Source organism: Ricinus communis, chromosome 1 (assembly GCF_019578655.1).
Source record: "Ricinus communis isolate WT05 ecotype wild-type chromosome 1, ASM1957865v1, whole genome shotgun sequence".
Lineage (NCBI taxonomy): Eukaryota > Viridiplantae > Streptophyta > Magnoliopsida > Malpighiales > Euphorbiaceae > Ricinus > Ricinus communis.
In genome coordinates, this window is record NC_063256.1 from 6,978,565 (window position 1) to 7,006,136 (window position 27,572).

Consider the following 27,572-nt stretch of genomic DNA (forward strand, 5'->3'; position numbering starts at 1 on the left):
AATAAAGTGTTTCATCGTAGTCGAATATGTGAAATATATATCTAAAAATTAAGTTAAAAGTTGAGAGGGATCGTGGGCTATTTTATATAAATTCAGGTGCCAATGTATGTATTCAACCTTATAATTTATTGAAAATTTTTGTTTTTTTTTTTCTTTCTAACTAGTGATGGAGTTTTTCTAGAAATTTTAGAATTTTTATTTCACTTTTCTTCACAGTGCACCGTACGAGGAAAAAGAAAAGGATTCTAATAATCCAAATGTGTCAATCCAAGGTTTTTCTTGATATTTTTGGGCAATTAAGAGGGCAAAATGACACTTTGTCCTTTTATCTACAGCAAGTTCCACGGGTAACCGGCTTCACACATTCTGACGAGAAGAAGAAGAACAGTACATGGACAAGTATAGTTTCATGGGTGGGTGGGATCCACTCACCGAAGAAGGTGAATGAACATACAGAGAATATAAATATTATATAAAGAAAAGAGTACAAGTAAAAGAAAGAAGAGATAAACAGAGAGCATAAAAAGAAACAGAAAGACAATAATAAAAAGCAGGTAAAAAGAGTAGTGAAACAGAGAGAGAGAGAGAGAGAGCGAGCAAAATAATTGGAAATTGCAGAGAATTCAATTTGATGAGAGAATGGATAGAAGTAGAAAATTAAATATGGCTGCAGGAGGAGCCTCCGGTGGATTGTTAAAACGCCGACACAGAAGAAACACTCCCCTTCGAGACTCCCCTGGTAAAAAGAGATATTTATATGTTTATATTTGTATTAATAACATCTTTGTTGTTCAGTGGATTGATGATTTTATTTGGTGTCGGAAAAGAAGATGAGACGCAAGAAAGAGATAGAGGGAGTACAAGGGAATTAATGACAGATCGTAGTAACACCAACAGCAAGCCGAGAAGAGAAATTAGCACACAAGAACAAGAACCAGAGCAAGAAACAACAGAAGATGAAGATGATAATGAAACCGGAGACTGTCCAAATGCGACGTCCTATTCTTCAGTGTTTCGCAATCATGTTCACCGGAAGAGCCTGCCTTCTTTTAAGGTTGCTGATGAAATGATTGCACTCTCCGTACCAAGAAAGTCTCGCTCAGGTTCACCAATCTCTGCTTTGTAGATTTCTTTTCTCTTCTTCTTTCTTTTTTTTTTTTTTTTGCCAGATTTGTGAAATTTTTAGTTATTCTTTTTTGTTTTTTCTTGCAGCTTCTGCGAAAAGGTTGAAGAAGACTTGGGTTTCAGGAAATAGTGGAGATGATGCATCATCGAAGGTTGGTTGCTGCTGGTTCACTTTGAGTTTCAATTAAGTTTGGAATATTTTTGTGATTTTTGATGTTATTTCCAGAAACAAAAGACTACCGTTCCAAAAGTAGCTGTTGTTGAAGAGGAGGAGGAGGATATAGAGATTGAAATTGCTGAGGTGTTGTTTGGGTTGATGAAGCAATCATCATTTACCCCCAACATCGTTCATACTAAGGATACAGTTTTGGCCCTAAACAGTGGCCCTGTGCGTGTTGGTATATTTTTGCTTTTGCATTTTTGTTTTCTCTTCTTCTTCCTCCTCTTTTCACGAACTTGTTTTTGGTTTTTAATTCTTTTTACACAATGAATGATATCTACAGCTTCAAAGAAGCAGAAAGCGGAGGCTGATGATTCAATTCAAATACAAGACTCTTCAGTTAAAGATGAAAGCCAAGAAAAAATGCAACTGCTTTCCGGTAAATTGGAGAACAACGCCCAACAGTGTGATATGACTAGTACTAAATCACCGGAGTCTCCTGTAAATTCAAAATTGGCGATCGAAGATACTGGTGTTGCTACCAAAGAAAAATCTGTATCAGTAAAGAAGGAATTAGCTTCCTGCAATAAAGATTCCAAAGTGACAATAGCGTGAGCATCAAAGAATATAAAACCTTTTCCTTCTTTGGATAGTTGATTCTCCCTCCTTAATGCGATCTTCTTCTTGTATTTATCAGGACTTCAAATCTATCCGAGGTAGAGGGCCACTGCATCGAGAAGTTCAAGATCGATCTGATGGTGAGATATCTATTGATTAGAATTCCATCGGGATTTCCTGTTCACATTTCTGAACAAGACTACTTCCTTTTTAACAGGTTCCTCCTCCTCTGATATCTTCTCCAGAACAAGATGGCTTCAGTGATAAGCCTACATCTGAGGATGTGGAAATGGTGAACAGACTTAGCTTTTCAACTACATTCAGCTTTTTGCTTATAGTTCAAATATTGCATTTGATATTTGTAACTCAGGTATTCACGGAATTTGCAGAAAATAGGAAATATGGTTAGGAAGGAAGAACAGGTTGAGAGATTGGTGAAGCAGGAACCAGTATCGGTAGTGGAACTTGAAGATAAGAAGATAAAGACAAATGGGCAGAAGCCAGAACCAAGAATTGATTTGGAGAAGCTGAACCAGGACAGTAGAAATGACGATAGCACTCAATTACAGCAGAAACAGCAAGCTAAAGCTCCCATTTCTAAATTGGAAACAACTGGTATTCTACCTTTTAGCTTGCTGTTCAGTTTAATGATTTGTAACTTTCCTTTTAACTTGAATCTTAGAACTATATATTTGAATGCATATTTTTCCTTCCTTTTTGCCTCGTGTTATCAGCTGAATCTAGCTCAGTGCCTCTACCAATTGCAATTCCTGGTTGGCCAGGTGGTCTTCCTCCTCTCGGGTGCGATATTTCTCATCTTTCTTTCTTCTCACTTCTGATTCTCCTTTTAGATTCTTCTGTTAAGAAAACATCCATGTGAGTATGGAACTTAGAAAATAACTCGTGTTTATTGGCAGATTCATGCCTTCCTTTCAGACAATCATGCCCTTGGATGGGACTGCAGGATCATCTGCAGCACTGCAGGTATCCTGTGTATTTTATTTTTCTTCAGGGCTAAAACTTTTGACATATGTGTTTTTTTTTTCTTCTAGTTATTCTTATTTTTTATTTTGAGTATTATTATAATTTCTGTCTACTTTAAACAATCACGCAGCCTCCTCCTTTTCTTCTCTCTCAACCTTGCTCGAAGAGATGTGCAACCCACCATTATATTGCTAGCAGCATTCGCTTGCACCAGCAGTTCACAAAAATGAACCATTTCTGGCCACCAATAACTGGCCCTGCTGCTCTATATGGAAGCAAATCCAAAAATTCCAATAATATGCGTTACCTGGAGAATACGGTCATTGGAAATCCATTGCAAGGGAGCAATCCAGTTGTCAATACAAACACTTGTCAGGAAAAAGGAGAGAATGTGCCAAATATTCCAGATTTTACCAGAAAAGATAGAAGCTCTGAAGGGGCCAACTTCATAGACACAGTACAGAAAAAGCAGGTAGTGCTTCATCAATCCCCAGAGCCAGCCGCTGCTGCTAATTTAACGGTATGGCTTATCCAGTTAATATTTTTTGTTGGCTCCATAAATCTTGTACACTTATTGTATCATATATTTCCTTCTCAAGGCATACTCCTTTAGTGTTGTTGATCTTCTTTTTCTTGAACTATAGCATGGCCCTGCCTTCATTTTCTCTCTCACTCAGCATCAAGCACCAGCAACAACAACAGGAAGTCAAACTGAGGCTCCTAAATCTACTGCCTCATCAACATTGGCAGCTGCAGCTGCAGCTATGAGCTTCAGTTATCCAAATATGGCTGCCAATGAAGCTCCATATATGACACTACTACCAAACAGTGGTTACTCATTCCCTATCTCTGCCCCCATTGGGAACTCACAAGCATTCAGAGGTGGAAATCCTGCTCAAGCATTACCTTTCTATAATGGGTCCTTCTACACATCTCAGATTCTACATCCTTCCCAGTTTCAGCAGCAACAATCTCAAACATACCCTCTGATCCAACCAGTTCATCGGAATGCAAGCTCGTCAAGTGGCTCATCATCATCCCACAAACAACCGCAAACTCAGCAGCTCCACAGGACACAGGTTAGTGGCAATAACTTTGTGACCTCTACAAGTTTGCAGTCACAGCAGCAACAGAAGCAGCATGTGCTATCCCATCAATCAAGGAAGCTTGAATCTAATATGAGTGGAGAAAGTACCTCAACAATTGCTGATACTTGGGCCTCTCACTCTCAAAAGAGTGTTCATGGCCAGAGCTTCATGCTTCCTCTTCAGCCAAACTTTGCGTTAATGCCTTCCATAACTGTTGGTGGCAGTCGCAATTGTGGTGAGAAGCAGCAACCGCAGGAGAAGAGCTTGAAGGGTGGAGTTGAAATTATCCCTTCTCAAGCATTTGCATTGTCATTTGCCTCTTTCAATGGAGGTAATGCACCTTTAAACTTGAACTTCTCAGCCATGGCACAAAATCCCACAATTTTCCAAAGCCTTCCAGACATGACTCCTCAAGGTTACCAGGTTATATCTGCACCACAATCCACGCAAAAGAAAAATTACCAACTGTCTGAAGGGAAGACTGGAGATAGTGCTGGCAACCCTGATGATAGGAAAAACGTCACGCTGGGAAACACATCAAATGTCGGCCGGACAATTGTTTTTGATAATTCAGCTAGAACCCTTAACTTCGTGTCATCTCCTTTCACTGGAAACTGGCCTTCTTGCTCCATTACTTCTAACACTAATGCTGCAGTTGCTGTTAATGCTCCAAATTCCCAGAAAAGCCAACTAAATAAGCTTCAGAAGCAGCATATTTTGCACCAACAGCAACCTAATGGAGTAGCTCAGAGTAAAACACCAATAGCTCACAGCCTGCCTTCATCTGCCATTAATTCCAAATTTCCAAATAACGCTCTCATTTTTACGCAAACTCTATCTCAAAGCAATAGCTCTCCCCAAAGTCCCCAGTGGACAAGCTCACAAAATATCCCAGCAACTCGAGCCGCAGGAGGACCTCTCTTAGCATCCAACGCATCAACACTTGAGAATGTTACCTGGCATCAAGGAAGAGCTACACAAGGCCAAATATCTTTCGGGGGAGACCCCAAGGCCATATTAGCTCCCCAAGGGCAACAAATGCCTCCAAACAGTCAGTCTTCGTCTGTATTAGTTGCTGGGTCTCTACCTAGTTCTAGCAACTTGAGAACACCTACAATAAATGCCAAGGCAGCTAATTCATCAGTTAATGTGTTGCAGTCACAGCAGAGTGACAACTCTTCTACTGGGAATGGCCAGAAATCATCCCCAGTTTGTGGTAGGGATGTACCTTCAATCTTAAGCACATGCCCCAGTCACCTTTCTCAGCTGAAGTACTAGAATCTGGTTGAATGGGATTCAATTGGTGCTTCTGTAGGGTTAATTTCATAATAGCATTACGTTCTGTGCCTCCAGTTCAGGTACTGCTAAGTCTGGCTGTAGCCAATGCTCTAGATGGTGTGTTGACATCCTGTTTCTGGTAAAATTCCTACCATATACTGGGTAATCTAATGGTGTCCCATTTCTTTGCCCTTTATCATTTAAAGCCGTACTAGCTGAAGCCACATGACTGAAGAGCGGATTGTCTTCTAGAAACTTTTGGAGTATTTGGCATGTGTGCAGTTTTCAAGTCTTGGTGGGTAAGGGAGACAACTTCAACATTTACTGGCTGATGGTGGAATGACGCATTCTTTTTAGAGGATAGGATGTAGCATAAAGTCTAACTGATACGTGGATTCGTCACTGCCAAGTGCCCCCTCCCCACCACCCTGCGGCAATGATTTGGCAGGAGACTCTGTAAGTAGGCAAGTTTTGGAGGGGCGATGTGCTCTTCATTTATTTGGCCTACAAGTTGTGACATTAGTTAGTTGAGAACGACTGTAACTTGAAAGGGACTGAAGTGGGACCTGCCAAATAGAAATACTTGGGAATTTAGGTTGGTTTGGGCTATTAAGGGTAATGGTTGTTCATGTGTCTCTAATTTTGATTTCATTCGTCCACTGTGACGTGAGATGTATAGATGTTATAAATATATTAATCTGTAGAACAGAAAGCACTCTAAATATAAGTCTTCCCAATTATTGATGATAGGAACCTTTTTAACTGCCAGTTGAGTTCTCTTTTCAATTTTGTTGTTAAATGGAGATGGGTTAATTGAATGAAACTAGAAAATGTCCCAAGAAAGGACGCCTGCCTATTATGACTTTTTAAATGGAGATGGGCTAATCGCAGTCAGGAATCACATGAAAAAGTCATGATCTGGTAATTGCATCCATTGCCATCCACAAATCACTCTCCAGCTATGTTATGGATTTATCAGGACCATCCAATGCTGATATTGTCGGTTTTGACGGTAAAAGAGAATAGAGGATGTGCTGCAGAATCACAATCACTGTTAATTGTTAATATGCCGAGGAGATGCTCAGCATATTGAATCCACAAGATTGTCGTTCTTCCGCATTTCTTCCAGATGATGATACTTGTTAGACACTGCTCATATCCAAGAAATTTCCTCAGCCAAGTGGATTTCTTCCCTCTGTAACTGCTTGCACATTGCTGAACCAGAGTATGAAGGCAGACCTAGTATCCTCTTGCACAATCTATAAAGATATCTTTCACCAGTTCTTATATTTCAACCAACAGATAATCAAAACCAGATTTTGAAACCAAATGTCGTAAAACTTATAGCTTGTGCACCATGGTTTATCCTTAGAAAAAGTCTTCAAGATGTTCAGCTTATATCCCTCAGATGTGATGACTAGTTCAAAGAGGATGGTCTACTAGTTCGATCAAATACAGATCAAAGTAAAGGAAAACTGCAGATGTCTACATATATCTATATATATATATATATATATATATATATGATCATTTGCTCACTTTTGAATGAGAGACACCAATTTGCTCTCGATGTCTTCTTTGGCTTGTCTATCAAATGGATCCTCACCAATATATAAATCTAAAATTGATCGACATAGGAGTTTGCTTTGGATGCTTCCCACCTCCTTCCCGTCAACTGCAGAAATTAAATGGGAAATGAAATTAGACAGGCTTCATCTGATGATTGCAACATAAATATATGATCCATGATACAGAAAAATCTTCGGTCTATATTGACAGATGCATCCTGTTAAAAACTGAATTCCCTTCATGGAACATAAATGCACTTACAAAAATGGTGTATATTTCTGGTATCAGATTGGATGTTGGACAGATAGCCACATCTGACACAGGTTTGTTTCTTGAATGTAGATACCCAAGTACCCATGCCCATTCTAGGTGTCTCATATATGTCTAGCAAGGATATAATAGTGAATAGAATTAAAGTAACAACATGTGCTTAATTGCTGTTTACAAAGACAATTCAATCCCAATGTTTTATTGTTTAGTGGTGTCTACAATTTAACTTCATATGATATGTTCACTTCAATGCTTAAATCTATCACTAGCTATTTTCCAGGATGCCCAAAAGATTATTGATTCTGTTTCCAGGTAAATACTCTAATCCTGGTTGAGAAGTGCTGGATTTTTTAAAGCTTCATCATCTCTATTTCAGTTCAGAATCATAAAAGTGGTCATAGCTTAATCCAAAATAATTGTTTAAACAATATTAAAATAAACAAATACAATCATGAATCATGCGATAAGGTCATTTCAAACTTTCTTAAGAAAGCATATCAAAAAGTAAGATCATACTTGTTGTTCGAAGCACATGGCCTTTGTCTCTTGAGAGCTCTATCACAGAACCTCGTGGTATTTTATATTCATCCTTAAACTGAGAAGTGAACCTACAGATGAATCAACTATTAGAATAATATAAATGCACAAAGCATATATCATGCTGAAAACTAATCAACTAAGAACATTATCAGCAGGGAAATCTCTTGGTCTGTTGAATGAAGCTGTCTAAATCTTTAAATACACAGGGAAAAGTGAATGTAGCCAGACGAGAAACATTATGGGAATGCCAACATGATGCAGGGGCTAAGCATGCCAGGACAACTACAATGTTGGAGCAATATATCACACATTAGCAGCAAGAAAAAAATAGAATCAACTAATGCCCTCAAAAAAGCAAAGATCAAAGGTACAACAAAATTATACATAACCCGTAAACTGTAATTTTTCAAAATTAAGAGCCTCAGAATGGTTATATCCTGTTAACTTCTGGTAATCAGAAAGGCTCCAGCAGGAGTGTTACTAGCTGGAAAAAAAAAAAAAAAAAAAACAGTTTCACCTCTGAAGCAATTCCTTATTATCTGGACCCCCAAACTTTTGCAGTCTGCTTCCTACAGATTCTTCAAAAGCACTTCGTACTGAGCGAATGCTAAGCTTACTGTAGACTATTTGGAGTCTAACAGTTGTGCAAATATCACCTTCCATGTAATCATCTTTGAACCCTTTGTTTTGCTTGAGTTCGGAAATTGATATTTTTCCATATTTCTCACCCAAAACCTTTTTCACTTGATCATCATCAGCATAAACACCTGCGAAAACATAACTTTGTCAAGATCTATAAGTGAAAATATTTTTTCACCATTCAAATTACAATATGGTGTTTGGATTACCTCGCATTACATATTCATGTTTAGATTTGTCATTATCATCACTACCATATGCTACAACGACAACATATACTGAAAGCATAGATAGAGCGAACATCATAAGATTACTATAAATATTCATGTTTATATTTGTCATATATTTGGGGGACATGAATAACTTGAGCTATGATAATCATTGAATTAACGAAGCACATTAGTTCCATCAAGCAGATATGTGCAGTGATTCAAGTAAAGCTTAAATCCTAACTACATCCAGTAAACAACATGCTTATTTTTCTCCCAGAGGCAAAATGGAGCAAAAAGGCAAAACAACACAAGAGAATGAGAGAAGTGTTGTTAAGGGTCCCTGCAACTGAGCAGTGCAATCATAAAATCTGCTCAGAAAGTGTTTTCCGTCTAATGTCAGCGCCTAAAAGCATCTACTATACAGCACAATTTGCAAATCACCAATGTTACAATATAATCAACTATTCCACACAGAGTCCATGATGCACTTCATCACGACACTAAATCGTCCTCAAATTACACAAATTACATCTCATTTAACCCTAAATCACTTAAATTAGCATGCAAAATAATTTCTCTTGCTTTTTGGTTACTGATCAAACTAGAATTTCCCTTCATAAAGTTAAGAAGAAATTTCAAAATGAAAATCTACAGCCCAAAAAAAAAGGCGAAATTGTACACACCAACACTCAGTTTCTCAGCTAAGTAGGCAATGTACAGTAACAGACGAAAGGAAAATAAACTACAATATAAAAGAACAAACCTTTTTTTAGGCTACGAAAGAAGAAGAAAGAAATGCAATTACCGAACGAAAGAAAAATTATACTAAAATAAGAGAAATTTACAAGCTAAAGAAAATGCAATTACCAAATGCATATACATTAATGTTCTTCAATCCCAACACGCTCTTTCTCCTCAACCCAACTCCTAAAAGTCTCCGCGTTTCATAAACAACAGAAGGAAAAGACACGCCGGTTTTTGATTCCACAACAGTAGTAGTAGGTGAGGCATCAGCTAAAGAAAGTGAACCCCAAGGAAGAGAGTTAATATTAGCAAATAGCAAATTCAATACGTTTTGTGTAAATGGGCGTTCTTTGTTATTAAAATTGTAGCTATTGTGGGTTGCTGCTATGCCTGCGAATGTGGCAGCTCCGGCAGCCACCGCACATGCCACGACGGTTCTGGTGGCAGAGAAGTGGCCGGAGGTGGCATGATTGGGTTGCTTTCTCGGCTGAGAAAACAAGAATGGAAAGCGCAGTGAAACCATTTTAGTTTTTATTTAACACGATTGGACGTTAACCGTTTAAATGAATGTAATGCCATGGTGGTGAAAAAAATCACGTGCGTTGCACGTGATGTGAGTTTGGTAGAGTAGGGTTCGGACATGAATTGGGCCACTAATTGGTACAAAGATCAAACACTGCGTTGATCTGAGCCCATACATCAGTTTTCTATAGATAAACACAGACGAAGCCCATAGTTCACTTGAACCATAAATATTTATAAATATAATAATTTTTAAAATTTAAAATTTTGTGGACACATATACTAATTTTTGATATATCAAATTTTTATTTTAATACATGTACTACTACATTTGACACATATAATTCAAATCTATGTATAGTTTTATAATTTTTTATATTAATTTATTAATTAATTAATTATATTTCAAATTAAATACATACTCTAATCTTAAGAGATAAAATATTAATTATATCTTAATGTTATATTAAATAAATAATAATTTTTAAATAAAATAATGATATTAATTATATTCTAAAAAATAATAGTACACTAATTAAATTCTAATATTATATTAACTAATAAAAAATTTCTTTGTCAAATAATAATATTAATTTTGTCCTAAAAAACAGTATATTAACTATATTTTATTATTATAGTAACTAATAAATTAGTTTTGAATTAGATAATAATTTTAATATAGAAAATAACATTTTAAATTATATTTTTAATATTATATTTAATAATAAATTAAATTTTTAATTATATAATAATATTTTAATTTTAAAAGATAGTAATATGTTAATTTATATATTAAAATTAATTAATAAATAATCTTCATAATATTGTATTAATAAAATTTTCAAAAAAATTAAAAATAATTAGTTTGTTATTATTTTTTAAATTTTACAAAGCAATGTTATATATTGAAAATTTTATTAAATTATATCTATCAACTTGATTTTATAATCAAAATAATAATTACGGTCGTGCAATGCACGAAAAAGTGATTAGTGTATGCTTATTCTTTAACATATAAAATTTTTATTTTGACATACGAAATTTAACTTTATATGTAATTTTTTAGTTTTTTTTTATTAATTCATTGATTAATAAGTTAAATTCATAATTTAACATTGATTCTAATCTTAAAAAATAATATATTAATAATAAATTAGTTTTCCAATTAGATAATGATTATTTTAAAAGATAGCATATTAATTATATTTTAATATTATATTAATTAATAAATTAATCTTCTAATTAGATAATAATTTTAATTATAGAAAATAATATTTTTAAATATTATATTCACTAATAAATTAATATTTTTAATTAGATAATAATTTCTAATTCTAAAAGATAGTAATATTAATTATATTGATAGCATTAATCTATATAATATCATAATTAAATAAAATATATATATAATAATAATATTATATTATTATATTAATTAAAATTTATAAAATTAAAGACAATTAAAAATAGTTAGTTTATTGTTATTTTTTAAAATATCATAAAATAATATTAATATTAAAAAATTATTAAATTACATTTATAAATTTAAATTTATAATTTAAGGGGAAAAGACTCAAATTTGCCTCTAACGTATAACCACTAGTGCAGATTGACCCTCCAAGTTTTTTTTTAGCCAGTTGCACAAAATATCTCGCCAAACGAAGTTCTTAAACCCCTCTTTAGAATGGAGCTGAAGAACGGAAGAAACTTCCATTAAATGCAACTGAAGTGGCAAATGGTGAACTCTTCATCACCATCTTCCCTTCTCTTTCATCACTTTCCTTTTCATAGAAAATAAGAAACCCTAAGTTAACCAATTGATTTCAATTAACCCTAATGTAAGTAAAATCCATTGCTACACTCCTAATGTAAGTAAAATCCATTTCTCGGTACACAGGATTCTGTAGTTGTTACTACTGATTTATCTGAAAATCAAGATTCCTCATCTTTCTTTTCTACTCATCCTAAAATTCTTGGTACCTTAAAAAAAGAGTTCTAGTACTACTTACTCTACTCAAAAGCTACTTGCTTTCCTTTATTTTGATCTTGGTGCTATTGTTGCTATAGTTTCTTGATGCTCTCAAAGCTGAAACTTTTTTACAGCCGCTGATCCCAGAATCATAGAAAGAAGATTTTACCACTACCAAGAAAAGAGCAAAGGGAAAAGTTTTCTAGCAGTTAATGTGAGAAAGAAAGAGAAGAATCCTGACCCAGTTTATGAGATGAGCTATCTGATACTACTGCAAAGGGTAGCAAGGGATTTTACTTACATTAGGGTTAATTGAAATCAATTGGTTAATTTAGGGTTCTTTATTTTCTACGAAAAGGAAAGTGATGAAAGAGAATGGGAGATGGTGATGGAGAGTTTACCATTTGCTACCTCAGTTGCATTTAACAGAAGTTTCTTCCGTTCTTCAGTTTCGTTCTAAAGAGGGGTTTAAGAACTCCGTTTGGCGAGATATTGTGTGCAACTGACTAAAAAAGAACTTGGAGGACCAATCTGCACCAATGGTTATACGTTAGGGGTAAATTTGAGCATTTTTCCTAATTTAAATAATAATAACAACCATACAACAGATAAATCACTAGTTATTCTTAACGTAATAAGTATTCACAGAATTATGAATATTAACTTGACAGAATATCTGCTGATGCGGCTTAGTGTTTTGATGATTTTTGCTTAGTGCAGGTTCTACAATCTTTGGCAAAAAGAAAACATATAAATATTTAATGGAGAAGACAAGACACGATATAGCAAGCAATCTCTTGATTTAGAAAAAGAAGAAGACTAAAAGAATCATCAATAGTAATATTCAGACATAAATGAAATCACTCTGATAGAGTGAGAAATTGGTTCGGGTTCGTTCACTAACTGATTCCACTTCAACAGAAAAAGAAGACTTGCATAGATTGACCCATAATTGGTTTGTTTTCTTCTTTTTTTTTGTTGCTGTTGAAAGTATTGACCCAGAGAAATTAACAATAGTCACTTTAATTGAAATTTCAAAATTCCAAGGATTTTCAAAATTGATGGCGTTAAAATATATATGTTGAGAGTAATTTGTTCAAAGTAGCCGTAAACGATTCCCTGCAAAGACTAAACATATATAAATATTCATACCTTTCAATTCTGTTAGGGCAGTTGCGATATTTTGACCAGAAAACTTTAACAATAAATTATATTTGGATCAATCGTCATCACAAGGGGATCATGGGGGTGGTGGCGGGGCCGATTTTTAATTTTCAGAAATATATATTTATTTATCAGAGTTCTTCATATCTTCAATATTTTGCTTATCTACGTTACAGTTTTCTTCATTTTGACATCTCAATTCTTAAATGCTTTTCTATTTTTGAGTTCTTGTTTCCTTTTTCTTTTCATTCTAATCCTTTCTATTTCCACTTCCGGCTCCAGTCCTATAATGGGGAAAGGAGAGGAAGTGTAATGTAAGCATGCAAAAACTTACTGTAAATTACCAAACCTCCCAGAAAAGAAAAAGACCATGAAAAATGGATTCTGTGGTCTACGAGCAATTACCTTGAAATGCAATAGCAGGAAAGCCAAGGAAGCTTAACATTAACTTCCAAGTCCCTTTAGTCAAAATTATAATCATATTTATATCTTTCTCTGGGGGCATGCCCCTAAGTCAATCCGTAAACTAATAATTAATTAGGATATAATAATATTATTAAAATGGGACGAGAATATCAGTTAAATTGGAATCTATGTTATCAAATACAGGTTACTCTTTTTATATATATATATATATATATATTTTTAAATGCTATAAATTGAGATTTGAACCGATTATTAGAATATGTATATTCCTTTTCAAAGTGAAAACATAGTATTAGCCACCAATATTTACTTATACGACAGCCTGTAGCCCTTCATATTATCATAACACTTATTCAAAGAAAGCTATATGTTAGAAAACCATTTCAATCTTTCTGATTTTCTTACGAAATTGTTACTCAATTCAAACTTGACTCTAGCATTTTGCCAAACAACACTACTTCTTCCAGGAATTAACACGAATGATTTTTTTTATTTATTTTCATTTTTTACGAGAAGTCCAATCATCTATAGTTAATTATTTAATAATTCTTTTACATTAGGTATAAGGGTGATAACATTGAGCCCAGTAAATAATTTAATTAATTTAGAATATCCCTATATTCGTTATATTTTATACTTTTATTGTTAGAAATTTATTTAACCGTCGGACTGAATATTAGATATGAGATTTAATATTTTTTTAATTTTTTTATTTATTTACGAGTTGAATGTTATTAAATTTTTAAATATAGAAAACACTTATTTTTTCTATTCAATAAATTTTAACAATTAGTTCCAATAATATCACTTTACAGCATGTTTGTGATGTGTTAAATGAAATTAGATTTACTCACATGTTATAACCTATAAATGTTTTGATTACTTTCTGAAAATAAAATATGAAAATGACATCCCAATATTGCAGTACAAGCACTCATAGCACAATGGAAGACTTTTGAGCTCATCTACGGCTAGAATTTGTTTCCTTCCTAAATCTATGAATGCTGTTGCTGTCCAATTACCGAGGAAATATGAAAATACGCAAATGACATATCGCATTAATTGGGTGTTTTTAACTCTCCACCTACTCTTTTGCCTGTTCTTTATAAGAATTGATAATTAACCAAAGTATAGCTACCGGAAAATGATAACTAATCAAGTTGTAATCGTACTATAATATAGAATTCTACTATATAACTAAGAAGACCGATCCTAATAAAATTAAAAGAGTTTACATTTATAAAGTCTTATTTCTTATAGGAAATTTTTACTGTGTCACAATATGTCAGATCCATTCATCATTTTATAATTATTGCACATTTTACAACTTAAAACCATTATTGACTTAATTATTAGAGTGAGTGGTCTAACAACTCTATTCAGTGATTTTTAACCATTATTTCAGATACTTCAAAGTTTGGATCGGACTTAAAAATTTTGTTTAGCTTATATTTTTTAACTAAATTATCAAATGGAGCCGTTTGTGGGAAAAGAATTGAAAATCTTTTCTAAAACGGATTATAAGCTAATAACGAGAAATAAAAATACTAATGTTCTCCATCCACGAATTCATCCAACATCAAGAAATAAATATTGCATCTCACTTATTTATCTTTGTCAATTAGCTCTAACAGAAATCATGATACAATACAAAAAAAAAAAAATTAAAACAAGAAAGATGAGCAAATGGACACACGAGGCACCGATCTAAATAAGGAAAAAGATGATTTAAAAATAATAATGACAGTAAAAGAATGTTAAAAATTGATCATAAAAGCTCACGAGAGAGCATTAAGTCACGTAACAAAAGTGGCGATTTTCAAAAAGTTAATGACTTGGTACTTATAATTAGAAAAAGAATAATATTATAATACATAATCAAATTATTTCAAGTTGGATGAGTTAATGACTTACTAAATATGAGTATGTATATTCTTATATCTTATATGTCAAAGTAACACATATAGTAAAAGGATAAACTTACAAATCATGAGGATGCATTTATCAACTTTATCACCGGACCGAAACACTATACAGTTATAAAGGATTCTCATTGTAATAACACGAAGAACACAATTTTGCAATTTAGCTTTATCGTAGTCTGTTGATGTGTACATATTTCGTTGGCCCTAAAATAATGTTTTTGATGTATTATTTTTCAAAAAAGAAAGAAGAAAAATTAAGATTATAGTTATGAGGTACAAATGGCATCAAAAAGTAAAATGGTTAAGGTGAGGCATGATAAACAATGGAAGAGAAGAATTGAGAGATTCCAAACTGCAAACAAACACTCAGAACCCTGTGGTTGGGGTTCCACTGTTTTTAAGGTCATTGAGACAATTTGCTTTTGTTGGTTTACTATATCTATTTTCTTAAGCAAATCTTCTTAACTGTATATTCACATGGTCTTTTATTGATTTGGTTATGATTTGATTTTTGTGGCTATTCAATTCTTTTTTTGATCAATTTAAGACATATATATACATGGTAATGCTATTTTCTTTTTTATGTTTACAAAAATATAACGTGCTCTTCGACTATTAAATTATATTAAAATTTTTAGTCTATTTTTAAGTATCACCTAATCAAATAGAATGATTTTTAAATTGACTATATGCAATCTTTATCAAATGAATGGTAGACCTTTTTTATGTTATGCATATGCATTATCACTATATTTATGTGCTAAAATTATTTACACTTGTTTGAAATATTTGTGTCCTATATTTATGTATACCATGTTAGTGAAAAAAAAAAAAAAGCTATTAAAACTATAAATTAAATATCGCAACTCCTAAGAAAGGAACTATGACTATAAATATAACAAAGATTATCCGCTCTATCACAACTATGACTATTTTATATATATATATATATATATATATATAATCGAAAATATACTATTATTATATTTTAGAAAGATTAATTGTATCGCTGTCAGAATAAAATTAAAGAAAAATGACTAATTCTAGTATAATTAATATATCAGCGATATTTATAACTTACAGGCAATAAAGATCATCAACTTTACCACAACTATGATATATATATATATATATATATATATATATATATATATATATATATATATATATGGAAAACATACAATAGTTTCAAGAAGATCAATTGTATCCTTGTCAAAAAAAAAAAAAAAAAAGATAAAGAAGATTAGTTGTACAATGATAATTGACAAATTAAAGTCACTTATAACTTAAATCGGTAACAAAGATAATCAACTCTATCATTACCATGACTATTTATTTCTTTGATTCCAATTGTGCTCAAGACTTCAAATTAGTCTTGTGATTATTTCTAATAACTAACTATGAGTCAGAGAAATTAAGAAAATGGCTATTGTTAATTAAGAGTGCTAAAATAGAAAAGAAATCTAAAAATATATAGAAATTTTTGAAAATTGGGGGGTTGGGAAAAAAAGGTATTGGAAAGTTGTTGATATTGAGGGGCAAAATGGAAAAAATAAAACTTTAAAAAACATAGGAAAGAAATGTAAAAGTTAGGGAAGGAAAAAAAAAAAAAAAGAAACTTGAGACTATTATTATGACTTTTTTGAAGGGCCAAAACGTGAAATCAGCGTATTTATTTTTTTAGAGAAAATTAGCCAATTCTTTTACATGGTAAAAAGAATAAATATAGAGATTTGCTAGTAGTTTTTCCAATTGTATGCAATCAATCCTTTCGTAATTAATAATTAGCATATTTAGTAGACTAAATAATTATTAAATACTATAAATATTAATTTATTAAATCCAAGAAGATGAAAAATTATAAAATTGTTGTGCAATCAATGAACTTAAACCTAATCACATTTATAAGTTTAAAGTCAATAAGCTATTATATGTGAGAAAATAAAAAATTATAAATATGCGAACTAAATACTTAACTTTTAATGAATAAGTAACTCTTCATAAAAAGTTAATACTCTAAAAATGAATTTTGATATCTTTTCGTGTGAATGATTTTGATAGCTAGGTAGGCTTAAGTCGATTCCATAACAGTCGGTCCAAATAATCAAAGATTGAAAAATAAATTATAAAATTGAATAAAATGAGCTGACCCAGACTGAATCATATTGAATAAATCTACTTTATGTGATTTCATTTGCTCTTTTAATTTTCTTTTATGTGGGTCATGCATTTATAATGCTTAGAATATTAATCCGTTGACATTGAATGGAATTGATCCTTTCAAAAAAAAAAAAAAAAAAAAGACATTGAATGGATTGGATGAACTAGATTCGTCTAAAATTAAAGACATATCAACTTGATTTTAATATTTTAAATAACCGCAGGCTTGATTTAGAACAAGAGAAATTGTAATGATAGAATAATAAGTCAATTATATCTCCCCTAATTAATATTAAAATTAAAATTAGTCGATTTTTAATTTTTTAACTTTTTTTTTAAAATTTTGTTCTTTGTCCAAGTCTCTCGACCTCTACGTACATGCATATGAAGAGTTGGACAGTCCATTGCATTACCTTGACAACTTGTCGCAGCTTAATTAATTAATTTTAACTTAAGCTATGAGACTCTTAAATAATAATAAAACTTAAAATTTTTTGTTTAAGGTTCATGTAAAAAGATTAGAAAACTGATCCAATAAATTTAATTATGATGAATATAACTTGTTTTTTTTTTTTTATAAAAAAAATACATTTAAAATTACTATAAGATTTAATTATAAAAATATTAATTGAAATAAAAAGTGAATTAAAGGATTATGAATTTGATGGAGGTGGCGACCGCAATAGCAGCACATACCAAATCCTTATCAGCTTCGGAAGATGTTTTATTTTAGTTTAGAAGAGTAAAATAGAATTAATTTTGGAGGGATATGGTGGCGAAGGAGACAACGTTATTTGTTTTTAATAATTTAATATCGGATTAAGGCGCAGTACACGAGTCTGACCCGCAAAATGGGTGAGGTTTTCAAGCATAAGGTATTGGTGAGGGCGATTTTTGTGCCCAACCCAAACCCTTTGAAAGTCCAGATACCAGTTATACTATTTTTAATCACACAAAGTTGAATAGTCTCTTTTCTTTTCGAAGGAGGAAAGTTATAAGTAAATTAAGACTGCATTTAATAAAAATAATGCAGCAGTGTGGAATAACAAGTCAATAAGGTATGTTTCTATTCTAACATGGAAATTTTTAAGAAGAAAAGTAAATAAGAGGACGACGTCAACCCGGCATTCTAATGTGGAACATATTAACTCACAGCATTACATGCTGTTTTATATCATATATTTCAGCATTTTAATGCGTTAATTTTGGAAGTAAATTCATGTTCAATGTATTTCAAATTCAAAAATTATAATTAACTCATCCATTCACACTCCACTTGGTTTTCTTAATTAAGGATATTTATACAATGTCAATCTGCTCCATGAATTACTTAACTTTAGTCAATCAACTCCAATCTTAAACATAATGTTCATGGCTTCCTTAAGTTTTTATTTTGTTCTATATTATATTTATGGTACCTGCATTTTCATTCTATGAAGAATTAAACCTAATTTGTACGTAACAATTTTAAGGAACTAATTGAATAAGAATCTTAATATTGAAATTAGTTGGTCATCTTTTGCAAATTTAGGAAACATATCTTTATGAACCTTAATGTGGTTTGCTTTTAATATTGTTCCCTTTTATACCTTATTTTAATTTTCAAAATTTCCCTTGCTTCCTTCATTTCCTAAAAAAAATAAAAAAATTGAACAATGACACTGATCAATTTGTTAATATGTTAAATTTTGATTAGTTGAATTCCTTAATTAATAGGAAATCACTAGACATAAATGTTTTTTTTTTTTTTAAAAAAACATTATTTTTTCTTTAAAATCTCTCTGTTTATTTAATTTAATTTAATTTTATTCTCATCCATTTTTATCTTCATGATTTTATTTCCTTTGTCATGTCTAATAAAAAGTTGGATAAAAGAACTGTACTGAGAAAAACAGCGATTGAAAAAGAAAATCAAGTAACCTTTGATAAGTAAAAAACAAAAAAACAAAAAGGTTACCAAAACCAGACCATTTGCCAACTTAGATTTAGTTGTAATTAAGGAATTAAGTCAGAAAGAGTAACAAAAAAAAAAAGGAAGGTAAATTACTTATATATGTGAGACCAACAGGTGGGGCTACAGATACACTACCACTTATCTCCCTCAGGTAACATGAATATTTTCTTTCAGTATTATTATTATTATTATTTTAATAAGTAATTATCATTTTTTTGTATTAATTAATATATATTTCTAATTTATATATGGATTATTTCTTTAAAATGAAGGAGGTATTTTTAAGCTACTCACTCGATATTCATCAATAAGTCAGAATTCAGATTACAAAAAGAAACTTACAAATTAAGGAAAATCCGGATGACATCTCACTGTCAAATATAATAATAAAAGAAGTAATAAAGAATTTAATTTCAATATTTTATATTTACGTACTCATTTTACTGTAGATTATATAATATTAATAGAATTTAAAAAAAAAAAAGGAAAAATACAAGAAACGGAAAGCGAAAATAAGGAAAAAAAAAAGAAAGGAAAGAGAAAAAGACAGCTCTGCCTTCAAACAAATAAAAAAAGAAAAAAGAAAAAAGAAAATGATCCCATGCACCTATTAGCGGGAATCTCTTGGGAAGTCGATTCTGTCTGCTTCCTTCCCTCTTTCTGCTCTTCACTTTTGAGTACCCCTCTTTCTCTCTCCAGACTCTCTATATATACACATATACAATACCATTCCCTCCTCATTTCCTTTCACAACACACCAATTTTCTCCCTTCCTTCATAATCCTAAGCATGTCTTCTCAATCCCTTCACTTCCTCTCTACCGCCTCTTCTTTCTCCACTCCCAATTCTCGTCCTCTACTCTCCTCTGGTAAGTTCTTCTTCTTTTCTCTCCATTCCCTTTTAATTCTTTTTCACCATCTTTCCATTGATTCTTCGACTTTCCTTTACTTTTCCCCCGTTTAATTCAAGATCACTATGTATATCATCTTTTTTCTTCTCTGTATGCTGATCAGATTTTCTTGCCAATTTCATACACCTGATTACCAGTTTAATCATTTTCTCTTTCCTTTTCTTTTGTTTTCTTTCTTTGTTTGTGTTTTCTTTTTTCTCTGTAATTTGTTCGTCCTGTTTTCTGCTTCCCTAGTTGATTCATATTCAGCATTATAGTGTCAGAAAACAACATTTCCAATCTCTCCAAAACACTCTTACTACTGTAATCGGTTGTATTTACTCTAGTACAAATACTAATGTCATATACATATATAATTTCACTTTCAAGAAAGCTAATATACATTCAAGAAAAAAAACGTATATTTGATAATTACTACGAATGACTATAATGTCAATTACCGTTTTAGAATTTTATCGATGAACATATTAGCCAGTAAATCGGTAAATTTTTTTTTTTACTGTTAGTCATTAGTAAATTTATCATTTCTTTTTGTTTGGTTTTATTGGTAGGTGGTGGGCTTTTCGGGGTTAAAGACACAAGAATTACCTTTGATGTTCGTCCAAGATGCAGTGCACTATCCAATCCACCCACTCAGGGTAAATACAGATATTTATCTCCAATACGTACAATCCACTTTTTTTTATATACTTATAGCAAATAAAGATTCTACTTAATTAGTAAAAAGAAAATAAATATTTGATGATTCATGCAGAATACCCAGATGTCTTTCAAAGAAATGGTGTGGCAGTGATAAAGCGCCGTGAGGTTGTGGAAGATGCCATAGAAGAGCAAGTTACTAAGGTAATTTCAAAGTGGCACTTTTCGTTCACTTTTTCTTTTTTATGGTCCGCATTTAATTAATATCCATGTAGACTACTATTGACTAGTAAATTATATGAAATGATTGCCAAATAAATGGTTTATGGTTGGATTAATAACTAACTAAATTTCTTGTTAAAAAAAAAAAAATTCGTCCTCAGATTTCCGTATCGAATGAGATCCTTAAACGTGTCCAAAACGTTAAATCGATGTTGGATTCGATGGAAGATGGAGAGATAAGCATATCAGCTTATGATACAGCATGGGTTGCTCTTGTTGAAGATATTAATGGAAGTGGTGCTCCTCAATTCCCGTCCAGTTTGCAATGGATTGCTAATAATCAACTATCTGATGGTTCGTGGGGCGATGGTGATATCTTTACTGCGCATGACAGGATTCTCAATACATTAGCTTGTGTTGTTGCCTTGAAATCATGGAACATACATCCTGATAAGTGTGAAAGAGGTACTAATTATTACAGTGCTAATTATAAGAAAGATAGCTATAATTGATGAGTCTAATTAGCCTGCTCTTTTTCATTAATTAATCTAGGGGGGAGACATAACTTTCTATGCTAACTTATTATATATGTTTGCAATCATATCATCATCAGGAATGAAGTATTTTAAAGAAAACTTATGCAAGCTTGAAGATGAGAATGCTGAGCACATGCCCATTGGTTTTGAAGTTGCTTTCCCTTCACTTCTTGAGTTAGCAAAAAATTTAGACATTGAAGTTCCCGAGGATTCTCCAGTCTTGAAAGAGATCTATGCCAGCAGAAATATAAAGCTAACAAAGTAAAGATTTTCACAACTCAAAATTGAAGCTATAGTAATTATTTTGGCTGGTGCTTTTTCTTCTATTTTAAAGCATATAAGTTGAACTAAAAGTGAACTCTTATCTTCTATAAATTGTGAAAGTATGTGATGTAATTATTGTGTATGCTGGATAGGATACCAAAAGACATAATGCACAAAGTGCCCACCACACTACTCCATAGCTTGGAAGGAATGCCAGGTCTGGAGTGGGAAAAGCTTCTGAAATTGCAGTGCCCAGATGGGTCATTCTTGTTCTCTCCATCCTCCACTGCTTTTGCACTCATGCAAACTAAAAATGAAAATTGCTTAGCATATCTAAACAAGATCGTTCAAAGATTTAATGGAGGAGGTAACGTTTCCCTTTAAGTAGAAAGAAAAACCTACCTTTTCATTCTTTATATTCCTTCCGATATCTAAACATGCATTGTTTGGTTATGTTTGTTTCAGTACCAAACGTCTACCCTGTTGACTTATTCGAACATATCTGGGCTGTTGATCGCGTTCAACGCCTTGGAATATCGAGATATTTCAGAAAGGAGCTTAAAGAATGTATTGACTATGTTGCCAGGTATAGTTAAAAATCGCAAATGTCATTGGTATCAGAAAAATTTAATAACAAATCGTTAAGGAACATAATTATAAAAAAAAACGGGAAGATATTTACAACTTTCATTTTTCTAAGAAAAGGGTATTTGAAAATTTCTATAGATACTGGGAAGAAGATGGTATTTGCTGGGCAAGAAATTCTGCAGTTCATGATATTGATGACACAGCCATGGGATTCAGGTTGCTTAGACTATATGGCCACGAAGTTTCTTCTGGTAATTAATTATCCACACAGGAAACAACTATATGTGTAACTTCTCTGTAACTCTCTTCGTAATCCTTACAGTATGTTCTTACTACTTGGCAGATGTGTTCAAGCATTTTAAGAAAGGCGATACTTTCTTCTGCTTCGCCGGACAGTCAACGCAGGCTGTTACCGGAATGTACAACCTGTATAGAGCTTCTCAGGTATTGTTTCCTGGAGAAAAAGTCCTCGAGGAAGCCAAGGAATACTCGTCCAGTTTCCTAAAAGAAAAGCAAGAGGCTAACGAAGTACTTGACAAATGGATTATAACGAAAGACTTGCCGGGAGAGGTATAATATTCATGCATCTAATTTGATCTTCGATAATTATATTAATGGTAAGGTTGCACGTTTATTGTATAAATGACTTAATAGTGATATATAAATATTAACTGAACAGGTTAAGTATGCATTGGATATTCCATGGTACGCGAGCTTGCCTCGGGTGGAGTCGAGATTCTACTTGGAACAGTACGGTGGTGAGGATGATGTCTGGATCGGCAAGACTCTTTATAGGTATTAAAAAGAGTAAATGACTGATAAAATAATATCAAATGGGTAAAACAAATTGATATTTAAGAAGGGTTTCGAACAAATTAGTTACAATTTTCAATGGAAATATCCAAGAGGGTGCATTCATTTTTAAATGGGCCTGCTAGTTGGATTTTATGGTGTCATATATACGTGTATAAAACAAGAATGAAAATAAAAGTAGTAGAAAAAAGCTTAACCTCTTTCTAATTAATGCAGGATGCCGTATGTGAACAACAATGAGTATTTGGACCTTGCAAAGCTTGACTACAACAATTGCCAAGCGTTACATCGCAAGGAGTGGGACAACTTTCAAAAGTAACTATAATTAATGGACATATTATCCTAATTAAATAAGTCAAATCCTTTTATTTGAATATATTTATATATATGTATAGGTATTAATAAGCTATGTTATGTCACATGACCACAGGTGGTACGAAGAATGTGAATTGGGAAACTTTGGGGTAAGCAGAAGAGAACTGCTGTTAGCATATTTTGTAGCGGCGGCCAGCATTTTTGAGCCAGAAAGGTCAAAAGAGAGACTTGCATGGGCTAAGACCACAACCTTGCTCCATACAATCGAGTCTTATTTTGATGCCAGCAACAGTACCTATGAGCAAAGGACGGCTTTTGTCCACGAATTCAAAAACGGTGTCGCATCCATACCCCACTTAAATGCAAGGTATACATGATAATAATAGACAGACTATTCTCAGAAAAATAATAATCAGAGTCAATTGAAGTGAACAGACATTTAATAATAATCAATACATAAAATTTTTACAATAAAGAGAGAAGTAGTCGGCATTGATTTGTCCTACGTAACTCGATTAAAAAAAGCGTATATATATATATATATATATATATATATTACCAGAAATGAAAAAAAAAAGCATAATTAAGAGATTCTGGATTACAAAGAAAATTAAAGCTAATATTAATGTGTAAAAGGAGAAGTCATTATTCTTAGTAAACATCGAAGAAAAGGCAAAAAAAGAAAAAAGAAAACAAATACTAATATATTTTAGTAGTACCTGAGGAATAATTCACTTCGTTCTGCAGGAAGTTGGAAGTAAAGACAAATGAGGAACTTGTCAGGATAGCGATTGGAATCCTAAACGATGTCTCTTTGGATACACTACTGGCTCATGGGAAAGACATTAGCCACGATTTACGTCATGCTGTAAGTTTCTCTCCTAATATTTCCTTTTCCTGTTCCTTATCCAATTCCCTAGTCATCTTTCATTTTCTCACCTTAATTAATATATACAATTTTCTCTTTTCTTTTTCAAAATCAAATATAGTGGGAAAAGTGGCTGTTGAAGTGGGCAGAAGGAGGAGAAATACACCAAGGAACAGGGGAATTGCTAGTGAAAACAATAACTCTCACCGCTGGAGGTTCCACACCTGATCATCATAAATATGCACAGCTCTTTCAACTGACAGATAAATTATGCTATCAGCTGGCTCATTACAGAAAAAACAAGGTTTGTTTGTGCAGCCAATTAACTGATGCTGTTTTATTCTTCAATTGTCAAGAATCATAAATATCTAATATTATATATTCCGGTAATAGAATCCTCAGGAAATCTAAGGTCTTGTCAAGATGATTGTAGGGTTCCTAATCTTATAGGACATAAAATGTATTTTCTTCACTATTCGTAGTGTGGTTTATTATCCTCTTCAATGGATTCTGACAAAGCTTCCAAAACTTAATTGGGATTTTGAAGTGTATAAGGGTGTGGGGTCTGCACCACAACAAATTCTATTTGAAATCAATAGGATTTTATTTATTCTAAATATCATCAGACAAGACAAATTATCGATCGCTGGGGCACTTATTCCAAGACAAACGATGGAATTAATACTTTTTTTTTTTTTTAATCTTTCCAGGTACAAGGCAATAAGAAAAGCACAACCCCAGAAATAGAGTCAGACATGCAACAACTTGTGCAGTTAGCAATCCAAAATTCCTCAGATGAAATAGATTCCGAGATCAAGCAAACATTTTTCATGGTAGCCAAAAGCTTTTACTACCAAGCCATCTCTGATCCTGGGACTTTGAACTACCATATTGCTAGAGTACTCTTTGAGAGAGTATACTAATTTGTAAGTTGATATTTTTGTACAAGATTTGTCCCATCCTTCTTTTGTGGACAAACTTATCCAATCCTTTCTTGTGCATAATTTTGTCAACTAACTAATAATGTGATGTAATACACCTCTCAAATCAGTAAAATGCAAATAAATTCTTTTGTTTTGAATATCTAAGACCCAATTAATTTTCCTGTTAAATTGTATCAAGAATGCCAAAAAAGAATCCATAAACAAACAGAATTTTCATATTCATTTTTTAAGTTTCTTCTTTTGTGGTTTATTATGATACCAACAAAAAAATTGCTGTCTCATCCTTCAGATGATTTTAGAAGTTAAAGTAAAAAATATTTGTATATAAAAAATAAATTTAAAAAAATTCATATCACGTGACAGATACACATTCAAATTAGATCGAAAAATTTATCTAATTACTGTTGCCAAAGCCTGACTATATTTTGTAAGTTAGCTTCAAGGGTACAACAGGGGTACTTGTAGCTCTTGAAGTGGACAGTAGTACTTGTGTGGTTTCTATATATGTTAATGAGGGAGGACACACCTGCTAACAGAGACCTTAGAAGGCTGCTAAAAATGAACTGCGATATCAGAATTGAGCATGTTTAATTTACAAAAAAGGTAACACAGGAGCAGATGGCATGGCTAATTCTGGTGCCACTCTCCCCCTTGAAAGTCTCTTGCTTGAGTTCCCTCTTGCTAGTATTAGCCAGGTTGTTGCTCAAGATGTAATGGGAGTAGTTTATTCCAAGAACGTGCATGGCCTAGTGCCTAAATTGTTCAACCCCATTTTTTCATTTAAGAAAATAATTTTAGAAAAGAAAATAAGAAGTCTGACAAATAAAACCATAAACCAGAGATCCTCTTTCTTTCCACGACCACCAGAATTTTCTTCTTACTTTAGAGGTCAAAAAAGGTTAGAAATTGTGATAAGGAGACAACTCACGTAGTATCATTATAATCCTGCTTTAATACTTTTAATAACCCACAAAAGAAATTCCAAAAGTAGCAATAACACGAACCATATCATGAAAAATGGTAAGACATGGAAGAAAATTAGGATGAGAAAAATTTGACTTACATATCCTTCAAAGGAAGTTGGAGAGGAAAATCATTTGCTAAGGCCACTTGGACACATGAGAGGCTCTTGTTATTGCTGTCAAAGTATCCAAATCAGGATGAAGATAGATAAACAGACGTTTTTATAAATATGGTTAGTGGATATGCATAGTAGTCCACTTTAAGTTTTGCTTTTGTAAAAGACTATCTTTTTCGAGGATGTTGGCATGCTGATTTCTTCTAATTGCATTTTTGACAAACAAAAGATGGCAGACAAAATGTCACACACAACACAAGTAACATGTAATGTAACGTAAAAAACAAGTTGGTGCTCCTTTCAACAAGAAGTGGAGATTTGCCAAATCCCATATCCATGAGGTATCCTATATAGGTGAGAAACAAGATGAAATCCTAGTTATCTCCACTTTGATTTACTTCTCTTGGAACAACCATGCCGAAATTTAAAATATTGATACCAATTAGATTAGATATTAGGATGTAAATCACTCCTTAAACTAATTGATGATACCGTATGACCACCCAAAGAACTGTGCCGAATGTTGAAATACAATAATGCATATGTCAAAATCAATCAAAATTCTTACACTGCTCAAGTTTGCTACCAAGTTGCTACTGGACCACCTTTAATCATTAACCTGCAGCGGCAGATCCCCAAACACATAATGTTTAGAAGAGTACTACTCGAAAGTTGTATCTAAACCCCCAATGCATCATCATGACTGTGCATGGTTTGAAATTTTGGGTCTTTCTTTTTATCCTTCAAATCATGAAAAGTGTAAAGCAATGGAGAATATAATAGATATTGGAGGTGGAATCATGGCCTTCACGAGCTCAGGCCATTTAAAAATAATAATAATAATAAAATTAAAAAAAAAGAATTGACACGCATGTCCTGATAATACGGCGGAGAAGGTATGCATGTCCTGTGGTTTGCCTGAATCGTAATGCAATCAGAAAAAGAAGATTATAAAAACAGTGAGGACATGAAGTATCGATGCAAAAGTAAAATGGCGTTGTATGTTTGGAGGGAAACCCATTTTGGTAATGACTTTTTCAGTCCCATC

General features: G+C 32.6%; 3 protein-coding genes and 1 long non-coding RNA gene across 5 annotated transcripts; 2 read left to right on the forward strand and 2 right to left on the reverse strand.

Moving 5' to 3' along the window:
• Positions 1-466: 466 nt before the first annotated feature.
• Positions 467-6,000, forward strand: LOC8272034 (protein TIME FOR COFFEE). 2 transcript variants are annotated; one of them, XM_015720162.3, is made up of 12 exons: positions 467-739; positions 828-1,103; positions 1,213-1,277; positions 1,352-1,523; positions 1,629-1,896; positions 1,983-2,043; positions 2,121-2,195; positions 2,293-2,518; positions 2,638-2,704; positions 2,821-2,887; positions 3,018-3,407; positions 3,532-6,000. In XM_015720162.3, exons 1-12 carry the CDS (start codon positions 640-642, stop codon positions 5,251-5,253), a joined length of 3,489 nt encoding a protein of 1,162 aa, XP_015575648.1. In that variant the 5' UTR covers positions 467-639; the 3' UTR covers positions 5,254-6,000. The 2 variants fall into 2 exon arrangements, with proteins under 2 accessions (XP_015575648.1, XP_002520735.1); XM_002520689.4 differs by having other exon boundaries at positions 468-739; positions 831-1,103.
• Positions 1,660-2,126, reverse strand: LOC125369109. Its single transcript, XR_007214600.1, has 2 exons — positions 1,920-2,126; positions 1,660-1,838 (listed from the first exon to the last, which is right to left on the reverse strand). It is a non-coding gene; the product is annotated as an uncharacterized LOC125369109 (long non-coding RNA).
• Positions 6,001-6,585: 585 nt separating the features above from the next.
• Positions 6,586-9,781, reverse strand: LOC8272033 (fatty-acid-binding protein 1). The gene is made up of 4 exons (XM_002520688.4): positions 9,351-9,781; positions 8,150-8,399; positions 7,609-7,700; positions 6,586-6,928 (listed from the first exon to the last, which is right to left on the reverse strand). The coding sequence occupies exons 1-4, from the start codon at positions 9,748-9,750 to the stop codon at positions 6,789-6,791; spliced, it is 882 nt and encodes a 293-aa protein (XP_002520734.1). The 5' UTR covers positions 9,751-9,781; the 3' UTR covers positions 6,586-6,788.
• A 10,278-nt stretch (positions 9,782-20,059) lies between these two features.
• On the forward strand, positions 20,060-25,583 carry LOC8272032 (ent-copalyl diphosphate synthase 1). Its single transcript, XM_002520687.4, has 15 exons — positions 20,060-20,215; positions 20,809-20,895; positions 21,012-21,100; positions 21,280-21,583; positions 21,732-21,915; positions 22,071-22,285; positions 22,384-22,504; positions 22,645-22,757; positions 22,850-23,076; positions 23,186-23,301; positions 23,536-23,634; positions 23,750-24,001; positions 24,382-24,502; positions 24,624-24,806; positions 25,213-25,583. Exons 1-15 carry the CDS (start codon positions 20,137-20,139, stop codon positions 25,423-25,425), a joined length of 2,403 nt encoding a protein of 800 aa, XP_002520733.1. The 5' UTR covers positions 20,060-20,136; the 3' UTR covers positions 25,426-25,583.
• The last annotated feature ends 1,989 nt before the right edge of the window (positions 25,584-27,572 follow it).

Coding starts and splice junctions, on each gene's coding strand:
- LOC8272034 (XM_015720162.3), top strand. CDS start 640: ATGGATAGAAGTAGAAAATTAAATATGGCTGCAGGAGGAGCCTCCGGT. Junction 740..827: donor TCCCCTTCGAGACTCCCCTG/GTAAAAAGAGAT, acceptor GTGTCGGAAAAG/AAGATGAGACGCAAGAAAGA. Junction 1,897..1,982: donor GATTCCAAAGTGACAATAGC/GTGAGCATCAAA, acceptor TGTATTTATCAG/GACTTCAAATCTATCCGAGG.
- LOC8272033 (XM_002520688.4), bottom strand. CDS start 9,750: ATGGTTTCACTGCGCTTTCCATTCTTGTTTTCTCAGCCGAGAAAGCAA. Junction 8,400..9,350: donor CATTAATGTATATGCATTTG/GTAATTGCATTT, acceptor ATGTTTTCGCAG/GTGTTTATGCTGATGATGAT. Junction 7,701..8,149: donor AATAAGGAATTGCTTCAGAG/GTGAAACTGTTT, acceptor ATTCATCTGTAG/GTTCACTTCTCAGTTTAAGG.
- LOC8272032 (XM_002520687.4), top strand. CDS start 20,137: ATGTCTTCTCAATCCCTTCACTTCCTCTCTACCGCCTCTTCTTTCTCC. Junction 21,916..22,070: donor AGAAATATAAAGCTAACAAA/GTAAAGATTTTC, acceptor TATGCTGGATAG/GATACCAAAAGACATAATGC. Junction 23,077..23,185: donor CGAAAGACTTGCCGGGAGAG/GTATAATATTCA, acceptor TTAACTGAACAG/GTTAAGTATGCATTGGATAT.